The sequence below is a fragment of the Gobio gobio genome (assembly GCF_949357685.1).
Source record: "Gobio gobio genome assembly, chromosome: 8".
NCBI lineage: Eukaryota > Metazoa > Chordata > Actinopteri > Cypriniformes > Gobionidae > Gobio > Gobio gobio.
Genome location: NC_137114.1, coordinates 14244093 through 14267430, shown reverse-complemented (window position 1 = coordinate 14267430; position 23338 = coordinate 14244093). Strand labels below are relative to the sequence as shown.

Genomic DNA, 23338 nt, shown 5'->3' with positions numbered 1-23338 from the left:
CATACACACACATAGGCATTTTTGAACAGTGCTTTAAATGATTTATAAGTTCTATGTTTTATTTTATATGAACACACATTGACTGAGTGCACATGAATGCAAGAAAAGTTCACCTTTTGTGTTGTTCCAAACACACTTGTGTTATCAAGACTGTGCAGTACAGAGATTGTATAGTGGCTACAGGGGTTTAGAACCATTTACTCCATTTAAAACACCTTTTAATCATGGTGAAATCATTATAATGTGCATCCTCTTGTGGCCTACTATCTCAAAATGATCTCAATAATAAAAGAACAAAAAAAATCTTCTATATTTCAAACGATTTTTCTTAAAGAATGGTCACAATCATTCAAAAAAAAAAAACATAAAGCATAAGGTCTTTTAACTTGATAAAATGTTCACTCAGATATTCCCACTTGTTTCTTGAAAAACATTCGCATAACTTGCTGGCGGACTGTTGTCAGATTTAGTCCATAAATAAGAGGATTTAAAATGGGTGGTACAAATAAGAATTCCAGGGCCATGAAATTACGCACACCTTGAGGAATATTCTTTGAACCATAACGACTGTACAGTACATCAAACAGCAATGCAACAGTCACATTGACCAATGAAAGCAGATGTGGTACACATGTTTGCATAAATTTGTGCCTGACCTCTACTGACTTTATGCACTTTCTAATCAACTGAATGTATGAGCAAAATATAAATACTACATGTCCAAAATATGTAAGAATAACAATGTACCCAAACACATTATTTACTGTTGTAGAAAAACAAGAAAGTTTTGCAAATCCCCAAACCTCACAATATAACTTTTCAATAGTGGAGGCACATAGGGTGAGTCTAGATAGTAAAATAACTAGAACAGTGAAGCAAGAACATGGAGCAAGCCAGCAGAAAATGATGCATTTAAGAACCATTTGATTGGTCATTATTGAATGATACTCAAGTGGTCTACATATTGCCAAATACCTGTCATATGCCATCACTGTTAATGTTGAAATGTCACACATAGCAGATGAATAAATTACAAATATTTGAATCAGACATCCAGTATAAGAAATCACATGATCATGTGATTTATAAATCATACATGAATTTAGGGTAGAATCCACAAGTGCCAAAAAGTCCATTTACACAGAGATTACATAAAAACACATACATCGGCTCATGAAGCTTCTCATTTCGTATGATGGTAAAAATTACAGTAACATTACAAAACGTCTCAGGTTACGAATGTAACCATTGTTCCCTGAGAACAGGGAACGAGACGCTGCGTCAGCTTGACGCTACGGGGAACGCCTCCAGCGTGACAGGTGCCTGAAATCACTATCAAAAAACGTCAATCCTATTGACCGGCGACAGCCTATGATGCCATCAAGGCGCGACCAGGAAGTATATAAGGGCGCCTTGCCAACATGACAGTATCTAATCGTCTGAAGGGACTGTTTTCGGCAGGCAGGCCCTGCGGCATGGCACAGCGACGCAGCGTCTCGTTCCCTGTTCTCAGGGAACAATGGTTACATTCGTAACCTGAGACGTTCCCTTTCGAAAGGGAACTCGCGCTGCGTCAGCTTGACGCTACGGGGAACGATATACCCACGCCGCCATGCCGACGGGAGTGCATGCCCACTGGCAGTGACAACTGTCAAGACAAGCAAATTCAACTGAAATGCCTGAACCACTCCCCTTCTGGTCACATTAGGCTGTCAGTGACAGCGCTCCCTACGGTCATAGCCCAAGCTATCGCCCAAGAAGGAACCTTCACACACATGAGGTCCTTCCCAGGCCCTGCTCGAAGGCCTGGAACCACCCATTCGACTTAGAAGGGGTTTCTTTAAGGGAACGTGGCAAGGGAACTACGAGGGAACCCTATGCCAGTCACTATTCGGGAGGTTCTCACCGAATGCCACCAGGGAGACCTGACCAGGTGACCCAGTCTGTTATGGGACACGTAATACGGTCAACCCTGTCTGTACAGTACAGAGCCTCTGGTACTCGCCTCCGAAGAGGCATCCCGCTAGGGTGCTGCAAGCAAGGCAGTAACATCCACTAGCCGGATCTCAGAGACGGGTTATCCCGGAGAGCAGCTCTCAGCGAAGTGCTATATAACCCTTGCTAGCGAGGGGAGTTTAGCAGCTCGATCCTTGGATCTACCAAGCACCTACTTTAAAACGTGCTTAGGAGGCCAGAGGCCTTACAGGCTGATTATGCCAGGGAGGCCCCGAGGGGCCTACAACCCTTAACCAGCGCCAAGCGGCCGTAAGCTCATAGTAGACCCTCATTCGAGAGGAGCTCATAAGCCTGCCTGGTAGGTAGCCATGCAGTAGGCAAACTATGAAAGTCCCCTCCCGTGGGGACCGCATAGCAGCAGTAACGTCTCGTCGTGCTAGGGTAAGAACACCGCCTCCAGGTCTCGCGAACGGCCAGAGACCGGAGCCTGATAGCGGGTGACCACTAGCTGTCAGCGTAAAGCCAGTTGTGCGTTCTCCCCGGGGGAACTCGTTCCCCATAGAGGCCGAGAGGAGCCTCCACCTGGTAACCCTTGCCGACTGCTCGCGTGTCCAACAGCGGCGATCGCCCTCAGGAAGGCCATACGGGCCTGAAACCTGATCGCAGTTGTGCTAGCCCTCGAGGTAGCAGGGAAGATAGGGACTCGCATCATCAGGGAGGCTTAACGGGCCTACCACCTGCAAAAATGCCGGGCATTTCTCCGTCACAGCCCTCTGCTCAGTGACTGGAACTATCCAAAAGACCACGAGACAGGAGCGTGCCCTCAGAGGAGGCCACGTGGGCCTACTACTCCACGCGAATCCCCTCAGGGAAGCCCCGTGCAGCTTTCCTGATAGCATCCCATGCTACGATCCGTTACCGAACCTGGGGACCGGGGAACGATCTCAGGGAGGCGTAATGCCTCCACCTGATAGCAGAGCGTGCCGCCCATAGCCAGAATGTGCTACTCATAGCACTTCATGGTCACCGCCTCAGCGGCTCACTGACGAAGTTACTGCTGACGTCGACACCAGTGGAGAAGATCCTCCAGGGCCCACTCGTGGGCCACGGCGTCGAGACTTCCTTGCAGGGAGGCCGGTTGACGCCTACTACCTGTCCTGAAGTCCAGCTGCCCAGACTGCCCAAGCTGGCTACTAACAACCAGCTGGCTCCTACGCCCGCACCTGGGGCTGGCTCCATTCCAGAGGCAGCTAGGGACAACCGCTTCGCCATGTCCTAGGGCCCCCCGGACGGCGCAGTCTCTCGGGCAGCGCCTACAAACATGGACCTAATCACATTGCCAACAGCAGTGTACTCAGCAGAAGTGCATAACGAAAAACCCTCTAAAGCAAGGGGAGTACAACTTACGTCACCTGCCTCGGGGCGGCTGTCTTACTTTCCATGCAGCGGCCATCCGTAAGTGCGAGGGCGTCAGCCATTGGCAATGCTCGGGCCTCAGAGGAGCATCCGACCAGAACCGCAAACAGAGGTTATATCTGATGTTTAGCTCAACCCGAGCCCTAGAGAGGTGGAGCAGAGACATAGAGCAAGGGTGAAACAAACCTTTTCCTTAGAAAATATAGAACCCACCGGCCGAACCATCCTCCAGGAAGAGGCAGAGGGCCGCCAAAAGATGGCGGCCACCAAGCTCTGAAAGGCGGAAATGCAGATAAAGTCTAATCGCCAACCGGCGAAAGACACTTAACTCCGCCCCACGACCACTGGCAAAGTCGCTGTCTGCTGCAACACCCCGACTGCGTTACTCATAACCCCAGAACGCAGAGAAGGAGTCGGGCCTTGGCCGGACGACTCTGTAACAAGAGGAGGCTGAAACAAGGATGCATAAACAACGCCATGTTCTTATATCAAAAGACAGTCCAGGGGCGAACAACCTTCATTAAAAGGGAACGCCCCCATCCTTGACAAAGCCTAGGCCAAGTGGTGCGACATAAGACCGCACTAGATCTACTCAGGGCTCGGGAAAGAAATATTAACACCTCTAAAATTACAAACTGAGGCCCCGAAAAACCCCTTTTCCCAAAGCCCCGCAGAGCTGGGCGCAGATCTTACTACAGCTCGCGCACTAGCGCATACCCGGTCTTCAGCTACTTCCCACTTTTACGCTAGGAAAACACAGCTCGCCCCCTACACTACAAGCCCTCGGGCAAGAGCGCGAATCAATCACCCACATAGTGGGGAAACATAACACGGAGAGGCAGCAAGTCTCTACTAGCAAAAGTGAGGCATTCACACACAACCACATAATGTTGCAAAGAAGATCGTTCTTAGCTTACTCACGGGGAGCTGCAGGCCCTGCGAAATCCCGCGATGATCCAAAATTTCCCCAAGCAACCCCTCAGGGGAGCGACGATCCAAAAGTCCTGAAAAACATAGTTTTGAAAATGTTTCGCCCTCATAGAGGGGGACTCACCAAACGCTCCTCGCGGTGCTTCAACCCAGCCATCGAGCTAGTATCCGCCCGCCATCCTGAGGGGGGCGCTTTCAACAAACAAACCAGGCGGGCCGGCAGAGTCTTACATTTTCTGCTCATCATAGGCCCACCGGCCTGATGTAAAGCGCCCGGGGGAAAGCCAGAGGAAGGGAAAAAGGCAGCGTTCATCTCCGCGCTTCCTTCCTCTTCCTGTTGCGGGTGTCCCGCCTCCCCTGCGCCCCAGTCCTCCGCGGCGGGGCGCTCGAGAGGCCATCGGCGCAATCTGTACGGTGGCCCGGAGAGCGAAAACCGCGGTCCGGCGCGACTCGACTTCCGCCTCAGGGGGTCCCTCCCCCTGATCGAGGTCCCTCAGCAGGTCTGCCTGGTACGCCTGCAACACAGCTGTGGTGTGCAAAGCCGCCGCAGCGTGACCCACTGACATGTACGCCCTGCCATTCAGGCATTAGACCGGCAGGGTGGGAGCCACAGTGTCGCAGGCCTCCCAGAGGCGAGATAAACATAACATCTCGTCCACGGGCAGCCCCGACACATACCCAGCCAGGCAGTCCCTCGACATCAGCGAAATTTAGCTCGCTGATGTCGACAGATGCGGGGCTGAGTATGGTTTCTTCCATCCCCTCCAGATCTGCTGATGGAGATCTGGAAGGAATGGAAGACTCCCAGGAGTTGGGAGGTCATGGGCGGAGAGAAACCGATCGTCCGAACTGTTTGGACGCTCAGCCTTTCTCCTCACGCGCCGCAAAGGCAGCTGCAGTCTACCCGCAGCGCGTTCCATGACTTCCAGCAACTCCCCGTACATGGGACAGGATGGTTAGAAAAGCTTCAGCATCTTTAACTGACTCACCCAACCTCTGCTCGAGCCTCTCACGATCTGGATCGTCCTCAAGAACCATAACTGTCTCCAAGCGACGAGCCAGATCCATCTGGGAAGCACATTTCAGACGCCGTTCAGCCTCAGCTTGAGCGTGGTCTTTCCCAGATGCTGAAACCTCTCCCCTCGAGAAGAGGTCCAGCCGAGTTGCATGCTCTTCTCCCAGACAGTAAACACAAAGTGTGTGTGTATCCAAAGCGCAAGCTACACATTCAAAACACACTTCTGCAGAAGTGGCCTCAGCACACTTCATTGTTATCCATCTTGTAGACGTTTCACGTGAAGACAGTCAAAACAGTCCCTGAAGACGAAGAGATACTGTCATGTTGGCAAGGCGCCCTTATATACTTCCTGGTCGCGCCTTGATGACATCATAGGCTGTCGCCGGTCAATAGGATTGACGTTTTTTGATAGTGATTTCAGGCACCTGTCACGCTGGAGGCGTTCCCCGTAGCGTCAAGCTGACACAGCGCGAGTTCCCTTTCGAAAGGGAACACCAATAGAAGATTAAACAGTGCAATGAAAGAAAAAAACACAAATCTGTTTTCCATTGTTTCATTCAGACCAGAGAGTGTAAATACTAAGACACTGGACACATTCTCCAGTGGTGGCTGCATCTGGAATGATATGCAGTTATTATGTAGATTTTGTTATTATATTTATGTTTTTGGAAAGCTAATTAGACATAGAAAGTTATTTTGAATTGTCTTTAGCTAGGAAGTCTGTAGATGAAAAACAAAACAAAAACAAACATCAAATTCTCTAACAGTAGCATACATTGCTGTTTCAGTGACAAGGCCTTACCATCTCCTCTGTTGTCATGTTTCTCATTGTGCTCACTACATTTACATTTACATTTACATTTAGTCATTTAGCAGACGCTTTTATCCAAAGCGACTTACAAATGAGAGCAATAGAAGCAAACTACAACAGTCAGAGGCTACAGTATGCAAGTGCTGAAACAAGTCTCAGTTAATCTAACACAGAACACACAGGATTTTTTTTTTTTTTTTTTTTTTTTTTTAAATAAATTAGACAGACAGAAAAATGAATAGAATGTTAAGTGCTATTCTTGATTGGTCAGGTGCTGCTGGAAGAGATGCGTCTTTAGATGTTTTTTGAAAATGGCTACAGACTCGGCTGCTCGAATTGAGATCGGCAGGTCATTCCACCAGGTGGGGGCAGTCCAGGAAAAGGTCCGTGACAGTGATTTCATGCCTCTCTGGTATGGCACCACAAGGCGTCGTTCACTGGTAGAACGCAAACTCCTGGAGGGTGTGTATGTCTGAACAAGCGAGTTAAGGTAAATTGGTGCAGAGCCAGTGGTTGCTTTGAAGGCGAGTACCAGTGCCTTGAATTTGATGCGAGCGGCTATTGGTAGCCAGTGGAGTCTGATGAAGAGAGGCGTGACGTGCGCTCTCTTCGGCTCGTTAAAGATCACCCTCGCCGCTGCATTCTGGATCAGTTGCAAGGGTTTGATAGTGCATGCCGGAAGGCCTGCTAGAAGAGCATTACAGTAGTCCAGTCTGGAGAGAACAAGAGCTTGGACCAAGAGTTGTGTGGTCTGCTCTGATAGGAAGGCTCTAATCTTCCTAATGTTGTATAATGCAAATCTGCAGGACCGGGTTGTTGCAGTAATGTGGTCAGTGAATTTTAGCTGATCATCGATCACAACTCCAAGATTCCTGGCTGTCCTGGACGGAGTTATGGTTGATGATCCTAGCTGAATGGAGAGATTGTGATGAAGTGCTGGGTTGGCTGAGACCACAAGCAGTTCAGTCTTTGCAAGGTTGAGTTGCAGGTGATGCTCCTTCATCCAGGCAGAAATGTCTGTTAGGCAGGCAGCAATACGAACACCAACCGTGGGATCATCTGGTTGAAATGAGAGGTAGAGTTGAGTGTCGTCTGCATAGCAGTGATAGGAAAAGCCATGTTTCTGAATGACCGATCCCAGTGATGACATGTAGATGGAGAAGAGAAGTGGTCCAAGCACTGAGCCCTGTGGAACTCCAGTGGCTAGATGATGTGACTTAGACACTTCACCTCTCCATGACACCCTGAAGGACCTACCTGAGAGGTAAGACTTGAACCACTGGAGAGCAGTTCCTGAGATGCCCATCTTCATGAGAGTTGACAGGAGGATCTGGTGGTTAACTGTGTCAAAAGCAGCAGACAAATCCAGTAAGATAAGTACTGTGGATCTGGAAGCCGCTCTTGCCTGCCTCAGTGCCTCCGTAACCGAGAGCAGGGCAGTCTCAGTTGAGTGGCCGCTTTTGAAGCCTGATTGGTTGATATCCAGGAGGTTGTTCTGTTCAAGAAACGTAGAGAGCTGGTTAAAAACAACTCGCTCGAGTGTCTTTGCAATGAAAGGCAGAAGCGATACCGGTCTGTAGTTTTCTAAAAGTGCTGGGTTCATAGAGTGTTTCTTAAGCAGTGGGGTTACCCGAGCCTGCTTAAATGCTGTGGGGAAAGTCCCGGTGTGAAGAGAGGTGTTGACAATGTGAGTGAGTGCAGGAGTAACAGAAGAAGAAATGGCCTGAAGGAGGTGAGTGGGGATAGGGTCAAGTGGACAGGTAGTGGGGTGGTTGGAAAGGATGAGTTTGGAGACTTCAGCTTCAGAGAGCAGAGAAAAGGAGGGGAGTGTATGTGTTATGGTTGTTGAGATGTGCGTGTCGGTTTGTGGTGCGGAGAATTGGCTGCTGATGGAGGAGGTTTTTTGTGTGAAAAATGATGCAAAGTCATCAGCTGTAAGAGTTGATGAAGGAGGGAGGGGGGGAGGACAGAGGAGCGAAGAGAACGTTCTGAAGAGTGCACGAGAGTCAGAGCAGTTGTGTATTTTGTTGTGATAGTATGTAGATTTAGCAGTGGAGACATTAGCAGAGAAAGAAGCGAGAAGAGACTGATACAGGGTCAGGTCATTAGCAGAGAAAGAAGCGAGAAGAGACTGATACAGGGTCAGGTCAGTAGTGTTTTTAGTTTTGCGCCACTTCCTCTCTGCCGCCCGGAGCCCAGAGCGATGTTCGCGGAGAACATCAGACAGCCAGGGGGCAGAGGGAGTGGTGCGGGCTGGCCTGGATGAAACGGGACAGAAGTTGTCTAAGCAAGATGTAAGAGTGGAGCAAAGAGTGTCAGTAGCACTGTTAGTGTCCAGTGCTGAGAACTGAGCAGGTGGAGGGAGTGAGGAGGAAACCATAGTGGATAGACGGGAGGGAGAGAGTGAGCGTAGATTACGCCGAAAGGTAATCAGCGGAGGAGTGTGTGTTGTGTTAGGAGTTAGTAGGAGGTTAAGAGTGATGAGAAAGTGATCTGAGGTGTGTAAAGGAGTAACTAAAGTGACGTCTGTGGAGCAGCAGCGTGTGTAGATAAGATCAAGATGGTTACCTGATTTATGAGTAGCTGTAGTAGATACTCGCTTAAGATCAAATGAGGTCAGAAGAGTGGTGAAGTCTGCAGCCTGGGGTTTATCAAGGTGAATGTTGAAGTCACCGAGCAGTACCAGAGGAGTGCCATCCTCAGGGAAGTGAGAGAGTAACATATCCAATTCCTCCAGGAAGTTACCCAGTTGACCTGGAGGACGATAAATAACTACAACATGGATTTTAGCAGGGTGAGTGACAGTGATTGAGTGTGATTCAAATGAGCAGTTGCCAGATAGAGAAGGGATGGGCTCAAATATCCAATCCTTTGAGATGAGCAGACCAGTACCTCCGCCCCTCCCAATCTGGCGAGAGGTGTGTGAAAAAGAGAAATTATTTGAGAGAGCTGCAGGAGTGGCAGTGTCTTCTGGTTTGATCCAGGTTTCAGTTAGAGCCATGAGACTGAGATGTGAATGAGTGGAAATAGATGAAATAAAGTCTGCTTTGTTTACAGCAGACTGGCAATTCCAGAGACCAATTGGAATGGACATTAATGTAGCAGAGGAAATGGGTACACTACGCAGATTATTAGGATTACGGCGTCTAAAATGTACAGAGCGTGATTTACGGGTGTGTGTGATAATAGTAGAGATTTGGAAGCACATTGTGAATACGGGTCAGAGAAATTAGCAGATGAAAACAAGCAAAAACACAAAAGTGGACAAAGTATATATATATAGCTATACTCAAGTGCCTTGTCGGTGTCCTTGCTCGAGTGGAGTCGCGCAGAGTAGAGTCGAATGGTCTTTACACTCTTCGGTCTTCACACGAGGAGGGCTTCACACGAGGGCTGCCGCTTCCGCTGCCGCGGAGTACTACTCAATTTATACTCGCATTAAATGTCGTTATTGAATACAGCTGGCTACTCCCAGTGAAACGCGTTAGTTCGCACGAGGTCAAACAATAACAAACCAGACTACAACAAACAGCCAACTACAGCAAACAGACAGCGTTCTAAAGAACAGCTGAACTACAGATCAAATGAGGAAAATGTAAACAGAACTCACACACTAGCTGTTTTCCCTGATGTTCGATGCTTCTCTCTGACTCAAAGTAAACAATGAACGCTCTATATAGCACGCTGGCTTATGGCCACGCCCAGTGAAACGCGTTAGTTCGCACGAGGTCAAACAATAACAAACCAGACTACAACAAACAGCCAACTACAGCAAACAGACAGCGTTCTAAAGAACAGCTGAACTACAGATCAAATGAGGAAAATGTAAACAGAACTCACTAAAAGTTTGATTTGGTTTGCTATATATGGACACTGGTCTCATGCTAATTGCCTTGACCACAAACATTGAAAACAACTTTAACAAGCTCTCTAAAGGCTTATTGTCCCTTAATTTAAAATACCTGCCAATCCCGCAAATAGATTTGCAAGCATTACCTGTCTTTTAACTTTGCCAACCATATTCCTGCCACTATATCAGATTCCAACACTACAGACAATATGAAACTTGTAATATATAATACAATTATTTACAAAATTATTTTTTAATTTTCTATTTTGTTGTTAGCCAGTACTTTCTTCACAAATTGACTTAGAATGCAGTGAACAAATCATTTAGAACAAATCAGGCCATATATCAGAGAACATTTAAGATTAGCTATGATGTGCCTTAAAGGATTAGTTCATTTTTAAATAAACTTTTGCTGATAATTTACTCACCCCATGTCATCCAAGATGTCCATGTCTTTCTTTCTGCAGTCGAAAAGAAATTAAGGTTTTGGATGAAAACAGTCCAGGATTGTTCTCCATATAATGGACTTCAACGGGCAACAAACGGTTCAAGGTCCAAATGACAGTTTCAGTACAGCTTCAAAGGGCTTTAAACGATACCAGACGATGAATAAGGGTCTTATCTAGCGAAACGATCAGTTTCTCAAATTAGATCGTGGTCATAGATGTATACATAGATGCCTCATTAGCGACTGCACGGATCCGCGATGCGATCCGCTCGGTGCGATACATGTGCGTTTTTTGCCTGGGTGAAGAGCACGCACAGGCAGTTCTTGAGGGAGCTGCCTGTGCAAACTGTGAGCGTTTTCCGCTGAGAACGCTCCGCTCTCGTCTGGCCCTCTTCTTGAGGGAGGAGGGCACAGCATCTGGAGTCCCGCTCGTGCTGAGGCCGAGCAGCGACGCACATCGTGGGGTTCCCAGATGGAGCTCGCCGATCGTCTTGAGAGAGGTGTTGTTCTCTCAGATGATCTGGCGGCTGGCGAGGTGAACTGCAGGTTGACGTGGAGAATGAGAGTTCTCCGCTGAGCTCTGCAGCGAGTGCTCTTCTGGACGGGCAGGAGATGGCTGAGGAGGGTGGTAACAGCGATCAGGATCAGCCTGGACCCTCTCAGCCACCCTGTCCCGCATATGCTGAGCTGTTGGATGCTATGGAGCGTGCTGCAGGCAGGCTGATGCTGCCTTGGTGGCGCGCTGGGGGAGGCTCGCGGCAGACTCAACGATCGATTTCTCCCCGGCCATAGACCAACACCTCAGACGAGCCTAACATTCCTCCCGGACCTTCATGCTGAGGTCCGGGTAGCATGGAAGAACCTGTATTCTGCCCGCATCCACCGACATCAGCGAGCTAGCTTCGCTGATGTTGAGGGGATGGGTGAACATGGGTATGTGTCGATGCTCCCCATGGACGAGACGTTTGTGAACTATCTCGTCTCCGGGCAGACATCGACACTGAGAGCTCCAACTCTGCCATCCAGACCGCTGAAAGCGACCTCAAGGTTGAATGGGAGGGCGTACGTGGCAGCAGGTCAGGCTGGTGCGACCCTGCACACGATGGCGGTGCTGTAGGCGTACCAGGCAGACCTGCTGGGGGATCTCGACCAGGGGGCGGGGCTGTCCCCTGAGGCGGTTGCTGAGCTGCGCCGCACCACAGATCTGGCTCTCCGGGCCACCAAGCAGACTGCTGCCGCGATCGGTCGATCGATGGCGGCGATGGTGGCTACGGGGAGGCATCTTTGGTTGAGCCTGGTTGACATCGGGAAGAAAGAGAAGGGCTTTCTCCTCGATTCACCGGTTTCGCCTACTGAACTTTTTGGAACCTCCGTGAAGGCGGTGGTTGGAAAGGCGAAGGCGCGCTCAGCTGCGTTCAAGACCTGCATACCGCTGAGATCCACGTCCACACCCGGGCAGGCGGGACCTGGTCCTTCACGGCTTGAGGGCCGTAGGCAAGACCAGAGGGTTAGCGTCTCCTCTCGTGGCCCCCCTCCGTGGAGGAGTAGGGCACAGAGGAGATGGGAGTCCCGCAGGAAAAAGGATCTGAGGGAGGTGATCCAGGACAAACACGCTCGGCGTTGGTGATGGATCACTTCCCTTGAGGGCGTTTACATCTTAACTCTCTCCTTTTTCCTTTTTAATGTCTTTTAATTCCCAGGCGCTTCTTACATCAGGCCTGAGGCGGGCCTATGATGAGTGGAACTATATTCTGACGGCCCGCTTTGGCTTGGTTAGTGAGAACGCTGCTTTCAGGCATGCAAGGGTGGTAGAACATCGCGGTGAGAGCTGCGTGGTGAGTCTTCGTTCTACGTGCCGCAGGTGAGAGTGGTCATTTTTGTGTGTAGCACTAAAAGATGTATTTCTTACAGACCTCCGTTCCCTGTATAGAGTATGGGTTTTACGTCAACCATAGGAGGAAGTTAACTGAAGTTTCCCCTGTAGGTGGCTTATTACAGCGCCAGGTTCTGGGCTGTGGAGGTGAGTTGGCTTTCCCCTTTGTGGACTTGCGGGGCAGGCCGCCGCTCAAGGTGTCATATGTATGTAACTTAGGCTTCCTCTCAGGGTGAGGCCGCCGCTCATTTCCTCTGAAATGTTAGCGGAATTCTAAATAGTAGGACTTCCTTCTGGTTGAATGGTGTGTCTGCTACCGCTTGGGGTTTGTTACTTTGTGTCTTCGGTTCCCTTAAGCCACCGCAAGTCAGAGTAGTTGGTCTCTTCTAGAGTGTGTTTACTAGAGACTGACGCTGGAGCTTCAGTTGGGTTTGTTTGCTTAGTTGGCCTAGGCTGTAGGGATGATGGAGGTGCGTTACTGAGGCACGGTCACCTCTGGCTGTTCACTATGTGAATTTGAGCCCATATACCATCCCTGTGTTATCAGCCTCCTCTCACGTGAGAGTCGCTCGGTCAGAGCCCGCCCTTTTTTTTTTTTATGTCGGGGTGCATAGCAGCTGCGACCAGGTAGCTGCCTTAAGAGGCCTCCTGTGGGCGGCCCCAGTTTGTGTGAATTGGTGTGATATGCTTCCCAAAGACTTTGGTTTTGTGAAGACTTGTTACCAGCTAGTAGGCTCTACGGAACCTCCCTGAGGACGACTCCCCATCAGTGCAATGGGTAGTTATTAGTCAGCCAGTGGTCTAACTGTCAAGGTTTTCATAGCAGTCAGTTGTAAACTTGCTACCAGGCTCCCTGGAGGCGAGTTCCGGAGTTGGATACTCGGGTAGCTAGCATGGCTTGCTATCAATTAGTAGGCCTTATCAGGCCTCCTTGAAGGTGAGTGCCGATGTGCGGCATCGGGACGGCTAGCCTGACTGGCTATCAGGTGGTAGGCCTCACCAGGCCTCAGGCCCCCAGGGTCTTTTTGGTTACTCTGACAATTTGCATAATTGCTATCAGTAAGTAGGCCTATCTAGGCCTCTTTGGAGGAGTGCTCTGAGTTTCAGTCACTTGACGGTTAGCATTTTGATGCTAGCAGGTGGTAGGCCTCACCAGGCCTCCCTAGAAAGCTTGCTATCAGATAGAAGGCCTCGCTAGGCTTCTTTTTGAGGGTGAGCTCCCGAGGCAGGGTGCCCGGGCAGCTAGCATGACTTGCTATTGGGGTAAGCCTCACCAGGTCTCCCTGAAGGCAAGTACAGATGGATGGCATCGGGATAATTAGCCTGGTTGGCTATCAGGTTATATGCCGCTGTCAGGTGGAAGGCCTCACCAGGCCTCCCTGAAGGTAAGTAACGATGGATGGCATCGGGATAATTAGCCTGGTTGGCTATCAGGTTATAGGCCCTTGTCAGGTGGAAGGCCTCACCAGGCCTCCCTGAAGGTAAGTACCGATGTTGGCTTCTGGTTAAATAGCCTGGCAGGCTGTTAGGTGGTAGGCCTCACCAGGCCTCCCTGAAGGCTTGCTATCAGTTGGAAGGCCTCACCAGGCCTCCCTGATGGTGAGTACCGATGTGTGGCATCGGGTATTTAGCCTAGCAGGCTATCAGGTGGTAGGCCTCATCAGGCCTTCCTGAAGCCTTGCTATCAGGTGGAAGGCCTCACCAGGCTTCCCTGAAGGCAAGTACCGATGTTTTCACATCCGGACAGCTAGCCTGCTGGCTATCAGGTTTTAGGCCTCATCAGGCCTCCCTGAAGGCCTGCTGTCAGTTGGAAGGCCTCAGCCAGCTCTCCCTGAAGGCGAGAACCGATGTACGGCATCTGGGTGTGTAGCCTAGCAGGCTATCAGGTGGAAGGCCTTACTAGGCCTCCCTGAGGGTGAGCTCCCAGGTTGTGGTCACTTTGACAGTTAGCATGAATTGCTATCAGACAGTAGGCCGCACCGGGCCTCCCTAGAGGTGATCTCAGCTGCTTGGGATTAGCATGTATCTCTGGCAGGTTGTAGGCCTCACCAGGCCTCCCTGAAGGTGAGCTTGAACGCTCTAGAAGCCGGCATAAATTGCTATCAGTTGGTAGGCCTCTCTAGGCCTCCCTGAGAAACTTGCTATCAGGTAGTAGGCCCCACTGGGCCTCCTTGAGGGCAAAGTTCCCAAGTTTAGGCACTTCTCTGTTACCAGTTCTCGGTGAGTAGAATCTATGGTAGCTTAGCCTACAGCTGGGGGTTACCCGCCAGGCAGGTTCAGATGCTCCCCTCGCTGAGGGACGTCTATGAGCACATCGCCGCCTGAGTCTGATCAGACGGTCGCAGGCCTCTTGTGAGGCCTCCCTGTTAGATCAATCCGTAGGCCTGTCTGGCCTCACTGTTGCTTTGAAACACAAGTACTTGTTAGATCCTTGATTTGAGCAGGTAGACTCCCCTTGCTAGCAAGGGTTGTAAAGCACTACGCTGAGTGTTGCTCTCTGGGATAACCCGTCTCTGAGATCCGGGCTAAGAAGGACTGCCAGTTTTTCAGTCCCTTAGTCTGGATGCCTCACTGAGGCACCGTCCGGAGGCTCTGTTTCTGAACAGACAGGGTTGGCCAAACCAAAGTGTCCAAACAGTTAGGGCACCAGGTCAGGCCTCCCTGGTGGCACTCGGGCGAATATGTTCCCCGGGTAGAGATTTGGCTGGGGTTCCTTCGGGTCCCCTAGCCATATTCCCATAAAGGGACCCCTTCTGTCGAAGTAGTTGGTCCCGGGCCTTTGAGCAGTCTGGATAGGACCTCATGCAGTTGCATTAAGGTCCCGTTTTAGGCGTATAGCTTGGGCTATGACCGTAGGGGATGCTGTCACTGATAGCCCAGTGTGACCTGAGTGGCTCAGGTTTTTCAGTTGAATTTACTTGTGCTGACAGTTGTCACTGCCAGTGGGCAGACACTCCCCTCAGCATGGTGGCGTTGGTATATCATTCCCCGTAGCATCTTTCCGACACAGCGCAAGTTCCCTTTCGAAAGGGAACGTCTGGGTTACGAATGTAACCTCTGTTCCCTGAGAACAGGGAACGAGACGCTGCGTCACCTGCCATGCCTCGGGGCCTGTCTGCCATACAGTCCCTTCAGACGAGAAGATGTGTTTGTGTTGGCAAGGCGCCCTTATATGCTTCCGGGTCGCACGTTGATGACGTCATGGGCTGTCGTCGGTCAATGAGTTTGCTGTGATTCGATAGTAGCTTCAGACACCTGTCACGCTGAGGCGTTCCCCGTAGCGTCTTTCCGACGCAGCGTCTCGTTCCCTGTTCTCAGGGAACAGAGGTTACATTCGTAACCCAGACGTTTTCCTGTAGCACGCTGTTTTAATGACAGCAAGGATTAAATATAGGCTAATTCCAATAATTCCTCTTTAAACTAAACTGCAGATCTCATGACAAAATATTTTCAGCGAGAATGATGATCAGTGATGAACACTTACTTCGATATTACAGACACGGCAGGATTCGGTGGTTAAACGGTCCATTATCCGGTTTTATCATTATCGGTCCAATGATAATAGCTTACTGTACAGCCGCAGCTGCACGGTTTTGATTTTATGTAAAGGCATCTTCACAAAATTAGGGAAAATACCACTGTATACGAAGGATAAAAACAGACAATTGTATTTACACTGCAGTAAATATGTAGGCCTATCTGTTTCCATTAAAAATAACCTATACATCCTAAAAGATACAGTGGGGAGAACAAGTATTTGATACACTGCCGATTTTGCAGGTTTGCCCACTTACAAAGCATGTAGAAGTCTGTAATTTGTATCATAGGTACTCTTCAACTTTGAGAGATGGAATCTAAAACAAAAATCCAGAAAATCCCATTGTATGATTTTTTAAGTAATTTGCATTTTATTGCATGACATAAGTATTTGATACATCAGAAAAGCAGAACTTAATATTTGGTACAAAAACCTTTGTTTTCATTACAGAGATCATACATTTCCTGTAGTTCTTCAACAGGTTTGCACTAGAGTTGTTCCGATTCCGATACTAGTATCGGAAATATCACCGATACCACAAAAAATTCTGGCATCGGTATCGGCGAGTACTTGACGCCATGTACCGATCCGATACCATTTTCTTAAACAAGACCTATTTATGACCGCAAGCTTTGCCTAACCACTGCGCGGTTCTTCTTCGGTGCTCAGAATGCATTGCAAACACAGGGAGTTGTGATGTGTTGCTACAAATAACCACTGTTTAGAGCAGCGAAGAAGAAATTAAAACGTGTTTGCAGTAGGCTATGTCCGCTGTTTACTGGCTGTTTAGCAGTATTTCGTCTCTGTGTGGATGGCGGGCGCACACACACGCGCGCGCGTGACACTCGCCCGCTGTCTTTATAATCTCTGCCGTGTGTCACTATCAAGCGGCAAACTCCACCAGTTTCTCTACGTCCATATTCACAGTCCATGGTCACTATATGAGGACACGAACGCATAAACTGTCACTTCATGAGAATATACTGTTTCATTTGGGAAAACTGTCATATAAGGAACACAGACACTGAAATATTTTCACGGCAACCCGTCAAAATAAAAGTTTGGTTTAAAACATTTTAAATTGACAGAATATATTAGGCTACTGCTGTACAGTAGATTTAGCCACGTCTCTATGTAATAATAATACGTCTCTACTACTAATAATAATAATGCCAAGATGGTTGCTTATTTTTCACTTGTTTTGTTGTAAGAGATTATTTTCTGATTAATATATATTTTTATATTCCTACATTTATTTGTTGCACTGTTTTTCATACAGTTATATTGTACAACTAAAATACCTTTTTCAGTTTGCAGTGTTAGATTTGTGGCTGCATTTGAAGTTCTTTTTCGCTTAAGAAAAATAAATAATATTACTGTCAAATGCATGTCAGATAATAACAATTCTGTAATGAATACAGTAGTTCACTGTATGTATTTGTTCATGTTTTATTAAGGGATAAGTCTGAAACACACCATAAAAGAATTCTAGCAATTCATACAGGGCTAGTAGTATATACCAAACCAAAGTGATCAACGCTCTCGTGCGAGAAGGACCCCTGAGTTTCGTTAGCCCCTCGGCAGAGACACGGTCAGCCCACCCAGTGATCATGAGCCCATGCAGGTGGGTAGAGCTCTGCTTTCCCGGGAGGAGAGAGAGCGTCGGAGGACTGGAGGACTGTGTCTCTATTGTGGCACTGCGGGGCATTTCCTCAACCAGTGTCCGTTAAAAAATCGAGCACGACAGTAGAGAGGGGGTTACTGTCGGGTGGAGCTGCGTTGGGAAAATCCTCGTCCGCAACTCTCCTTCCGGGAAGATTGCAGTGGGCAACCAGATCATACAACTGCCAGAACTTGGTGGAGCGGAGGGTAGTTTTATGGACCGTTCGTTGGCCACACAGCTTCAGATTCCTATCACTCCCCTCTGTAACCCCATCGCTGTGCACGCCCTTAATGGTCAAACACTCCCTACCATCACCCACACCACTGACACTATCACACTGGTCAGATCAGGCAATGACACTGAGACTATTAAGTTCTTCATCACGGACTCCCCTCTCATTCCCATTGTCCTCGGTTATCCCTGGTTGGTGAAGCACAACCCCAGGGTTGACTGGGGACACAACTCTGTGACTGGTTGGTGTAATCGGTGCCAAGCCTCTTGTCTCGTGTCTGCTTGTTCGTCTGTGTCTAGTTCTGTGTTTCAGGGGCAGACAGTGAATTTATCTAACGTGCCCGAGGAGTATCTCGACCTGAAGGAAGTGTTCAGTAAGTCCCGGGCTGCTTCTCTTCCTCCTCATTCCTCCAGTCGATTAGTTTCGGCTCCCATTCTCATTACCCCTGATCCTTCACGCCAGTTCGTGGTGGAGGTGGATGCGTCAGAGGTGGGGGTAGGTGCAGTTCTTTCCCAGCGCTCTTCTTCGGATGACAAGATGCATCCTTGTGCGTTTTTTTTCTCGTTTGTCGCCAGCCGAATGCAATTACGACATTGGTAACAGAGAGTTATTGGCAGTGGAGGAGTGGCGTCATTGGTTAGAGGGATCGGGGGTATCTTTTATTGTGTGGACCAATCATAAGCATCGGCAGTACATCAGATCTGGTAAAAGACTCAACTCTAGGCAGGCTCGGTCGTCTCTTTTTTTTTCGGACGTTTTGACTTTTCTCTTTCGTAAACTGGGATTTATAAAGGGATTTTTGCTCAGGTTCTAGCGTACACATGGTTTTATAAATCTGAAAACTTTTGTGTGTATGTACTCTTGATGATATCTACGGAATTTTTTTTATAAATGAGGCCCCTGAACAGGACATAAAGTCACTGTCAAGATGAAAATCATTAGCTTAAAAAAAAACCCTCAAGGCTTTATAAATACAGTTTTATACTTTTAAATAATATATTAATACTTCTACACTGTCATATTTATCGATGGGGTAGATTGTATGCTTTTCAGCGGTGTATCAGATATTTCTGCTTTTTCTTTCAAATAAAATAAATCTTTAATATAACATGAAAAAGGTTTTATTTTTTTAAATTATTTTTTTCCAGAAATGTCCATGAATTTGGAAATCACAATTCTTAATTCCAGGCACCAGAAAATATGGAACAAGAGAAAAATGATGTGCCATGGATCATGGATGAATCTGTTATTAGAAAGACCTTCAAACCGTTAGAAATAATTTCAAGAGCACTCTAATGTGCTTGCCATCAAAAGCTTCCAGGTAATGGGGAAAAGTTCATGACATAGAAAAATCAATATTTCACTTTTACAGAGAAAATGACAATATGCAAAGCAAAGAAGTGTGAAAGCATGTGATCTAAGCATTATAATATTGTGGTTTTCAAAATATTTCCCCAAGGATGACAGGTCTGTGTTACACAGACACATACACATACACACACATAGGAATTTTTGAACAGTGCTTTATATGATTTATAAGTTCTATGTTTTATTTTATGAACAAACATTGACTGAGTGCACATGAATGCAAGAAAAGTTCACCTTTTGTGTTGTTCCAAACACACTTGTGTTGTCAAGACTGTGCAGTACAGAGATTTTATAGTGGCTACAGGGGTTTAGAACCATTTACTCCATTTAAAACACCCTTTAATCATGGTGAAATCATTATAATGTGCATCCTCTTGTGGCTTATTATCTCAGAATGATCTCAATAATAAAAGAACAAAATAAATCTTCTAAATATTTCAAAAGATTATTCTTAAAGAATGGTCACAATCATTCTAAAAAAACATAAAGCATAAGGTCTTTTAATTTGATAAAATATTCACTCAGATATTCCCACTTGTTTCTTGAAAAACATTTGCATAACTTGCTGGCGGACTGTTGTCAGATTTAGTCCATAAATAAGAGGATTTAAAATGGGTGGTACAAATAAGAATTCCAGGGCCATGAAATTACGCACACCTTGAGGAACATTCTTTGAACCATAACGACTGTACAGTACATCAAACAGCAATGCAACAGTCACATTGACCAATGAAAGCAGATGTGGTACACATGTTTGCATAAATTTGTGCCTGCCCTCTATTGACTTTATGCACTTTCTAATCAAGTGAATGTATGAGCAAAATATCAATACTGCATGTCCAAAATATGTAAGAATAACAATGTACCCAAACACATTATTTACTGTTGTAGAAAAACAAGAAAGTTTTGCAACTGCCCAGACCTCACAATATAACTTTTCAATAGTGGAGGCACATAAGGTGAGTCTAGATAGTAAAATAATTAGAACAGCAATGCAAAAACATGGAGCAAGCCAGCAGAAAATGATGCATTTAAGAACCATTTGATTGGTCATTATTGAATGATACTCAAGTGGTCTACATATTGCTAAATACCTGTCATATGCCATCACTGTTAATGTTGAAAAGTCACACAAAGCATATGAATAAATTACAAATATTTGAATCAGACATCCAGTATAAGAAATCACATGATCATGTGCTAATAAATCATACATGAATTTAGGGTAGAATCCAGAAGTGCCAAAAAGTCCATTTACACACAGATTACATAAAAACACATACATCGGCTCATGAAGCTTCTCATGTCGTATGATGGTAAAAATTACAGTTACATTACAAAACACCAGTAGGAGATAAAACAGTGCAATGAAAGAAAAGAACAGAAATCTGTTTTCCATTGTTTCATTCAGACCAGAGAGTGTAAATACTAAGACACTGGACACATTCTCCAATGGTGGCTGCATCTGGAATGATATGCAGTTATTATGTAGATTTTGTTATTATATTTAAATTATTGGAAAGCTAATTAGACATAGAAAGTTATTTAAGTAAATTTTAATTGTCTTTAGCTAGGAAGTCTGTAGATGAAAAAAAAAAAAAATCTCTAACAGTAGCATACATTGCTGTTTCAGTGACAAGGCCTTACCATCTCCTCTGTTGTCATGTTTCTCATTGTGCTCACTAAAAGTTTGATTTGGTTTACTATATATGGACACTGGTCTCATGCTAATTGCCTTGACCACAAACATTGAAAACAGCGTTAACAAGCTCTCTAAAGGCTTATTGTCCCTTAATTTAAAATACCTGCAAATCTATGCCCGCAAATAGATTTGCAAGCATTACCTGTCTTTTAAATTTGCCAACCATATTCCTGCCACTACATCAGTTCCAACACTACAGACAATATGAAATCAAAATTTAATATAATTTACAAAATTATTTTTACATTTTCTATTTTGGTCAAGCTTGAGGGTATCTATGGTGACAAACAAGGCAGGCAGGCAAGACAACAAGGGGATAATCATCTCGCTAGGAATTGTGCAATCTGGATTTAGTGAGAGGAATTAATTTTTCACATGGATTTCACTCGATTCATTCAAGTTAGCTAACTTGAACATGAGATTCGAATCAATTCGACACCCGTCTCCACGGTGACCCCTGCTGGTCAGAACAGTGTAAATGCAACAAAAACCCAGGCCAAACATGTATAAAAACACCTTTTATAAATCTATTGCAAATGTTTTATTGGAAGTAAAATCTTTCAAATGCAATTAACTAAGCATCTAATAAAATTAAATATTAAGTGTCTATATGTTATCAATTGTCAGGGTCTGTTTTGTTTGTTCCATGAATGGCTTAGCTAAAAAGGCCAATTCGAGACCATTAACTATTATTCCTTTTAATTATACTAATGTCTAATTAAAACGTCTACAAATTAGAGTTTAGATTCCCTGCCAGAGCCCGAGCGCAAACTTGACCCGAACCGACCCGTGGGCCGGGTCGGGCCGATATTTCCCGTCACTATCCTCAGGCCGGGTCGGGCCGGACCCTTGATCGTTTATTTTTTTATTTTTTTATCATTACTTTATTAGCCTAATTGGGTGGGCAGAAAGCTATGCCATAATCAGAAATAATATATATTTTTAGCAAAGTAAGTTATTTTTAATTGAGTTTACACACCCTGTGTTGTCTGCTATTGTTTACCGTCCACCTAAATACAACAAGAATTTTATTCAAGAGTTTTTCGAGTTTTTAGCTGATCCCTAAGTATGACCAACTTTTGGTTTGTGGTGATTTTAACATCCATGTCTGCTGTCTGTTTGATCAGCTGGCCACTGATTTTAAACAACTTTTGTCATCTTTTGATTTACATTAATTGGTGCATCAACCCACACATCTTTTTGGACACATTTTGGACCTTATTATTTCTCATGGACTCTCTTACTGAGATATCCGAGACTGCTATCTCAGATCAATTCCCCATTATTGTTGAATTTCCAGTCCCGTCATCAACGGTCAGCAGGTCTATTGTTTCACCATGTTATCGTCGCATTCTCACCTCCTCAACAGCTGAACAGTTTACTGCTGCTTTTATGGACTCTGAACTTTATGCCAATAGTGAATCTGTCTCTTCTGCATGCCCCGATGGCCTGCTTTCATCTTTTTATTCCACTTTTTGGAAATGTTGGATGTTATTGCCCCTTACAGACACAGATCTCCTAAGTTAAGAACATAAATGATGCCACCCGCACCCTTAGGCAGCGCTGTAGACAGGCAGAGCGGAGATGGAAGCAAGATAAATTACATGTGTCTTTGGAAATATTAAGGAGCTGTCTTTCTGATTATCGGAGGGCTTTGAAGGAGGCAAAATCTAAATATTTGTCAAATATTATCACCAATAGTGGGCATTGTCCCAGGGTGATGTTTAACACAATTAATGCTGTTGTGAACCCACATACCTGTTCTCTGACAGATGCCTCAGTCTAAACTTGTGATAATTTCCTTCACTTTTTTATTAATAAAGTGGAGTCTGTCAGACAACTCACGACTAAGAGCTATGTAGCTGATTTAGCTGTTGCTACAGCACATTCTGTTGTGTTTGAACAGTTTGAACCAGTCTTTTTTTTCAATAATTTTTTTATGAAGTAGTGCAACAAACGAAAACTACAAATTGCTCCTTAGACATTGTTCCAATTAAATTGTTAAAAGAGGTTTTTTTTACCACAGTAGGGCCTTTTTTGATGGTTTTCATTAATGAATGTCTTAGCTCAGGATCTGTCCCAGCTGCTTTCAAACATGCTGTGGTTAGGCCTTTTCTTAAAAAAACAAATCTGGATCCCTCAGTTTTGTCTAATTTTAGACCAGTTTCTCTCCTGCCTTTTCTTTCAAAAGTGTTAGAAAAAGTTGTTTTTATACAATTACATTCTTTTTCAGAAAATAACTCAATTTTTGAGAAATTTCAATCAGGATTCAGAATGCGACATAGCACTGAGTCTGCACTTTTAAAGGTGTACAACGATATTGCTCGGTTTGTTGATGCCGAGAGCCCTGTTATTTTAGTGCTACTTGATCTCACGGCGGCCTTTGATACAGTGGATACGCAATCCTTCTGTCTCACCTTAATCACTATGTTGGCATTAAGGGTACTGCGATTCAGTGGTTCTTGTCATATTTGACCAATAGAACCTTTTCTGTAGTGATTGGGGACTCGCCCCTCCTCTACTACTTCTCTCA

General features: G+C 46.1%; 1 protein-coding gene and 1 pseudogene across 2 annotated transcripts; both read right to left on the bottom strand.

Annotated features, from left to right (window-relative positions):
- Positions 1-398: 398 nt before the first annotated feature.
- LOC307130297 (olfactory receptor 1D2-like) lies at positions 399-5935 on the bottom strand (annotated as a pseudogene). The gene is made up of 2 exons: positions 5816-5935; positions 399-1227 (listed from the first exon to the last, which is right to left on the bottom strand). The product of its transcript is annotated as an olfactory receptor 1D2-like (transcript).
- Positions 5936-19620: 13685 nt separating this feature from the next.
- Positions 19621-20568, bottom strand: LOC307130296 (olfactory receptor 52L1-like; the record flags this gene model as incomplete). The annotated part of the gene is made up of 1 exon (XM_079823265.1): positions 19621-20568. One exon carries the CDS (start codon positions 20566-20568, stop codon positions 19621-19623), a length of 948 nt encoding a protein of 315 aa, XP_079679391.1.
- Positions 20569-23338: the final 2770 nt, after the last annotated feature.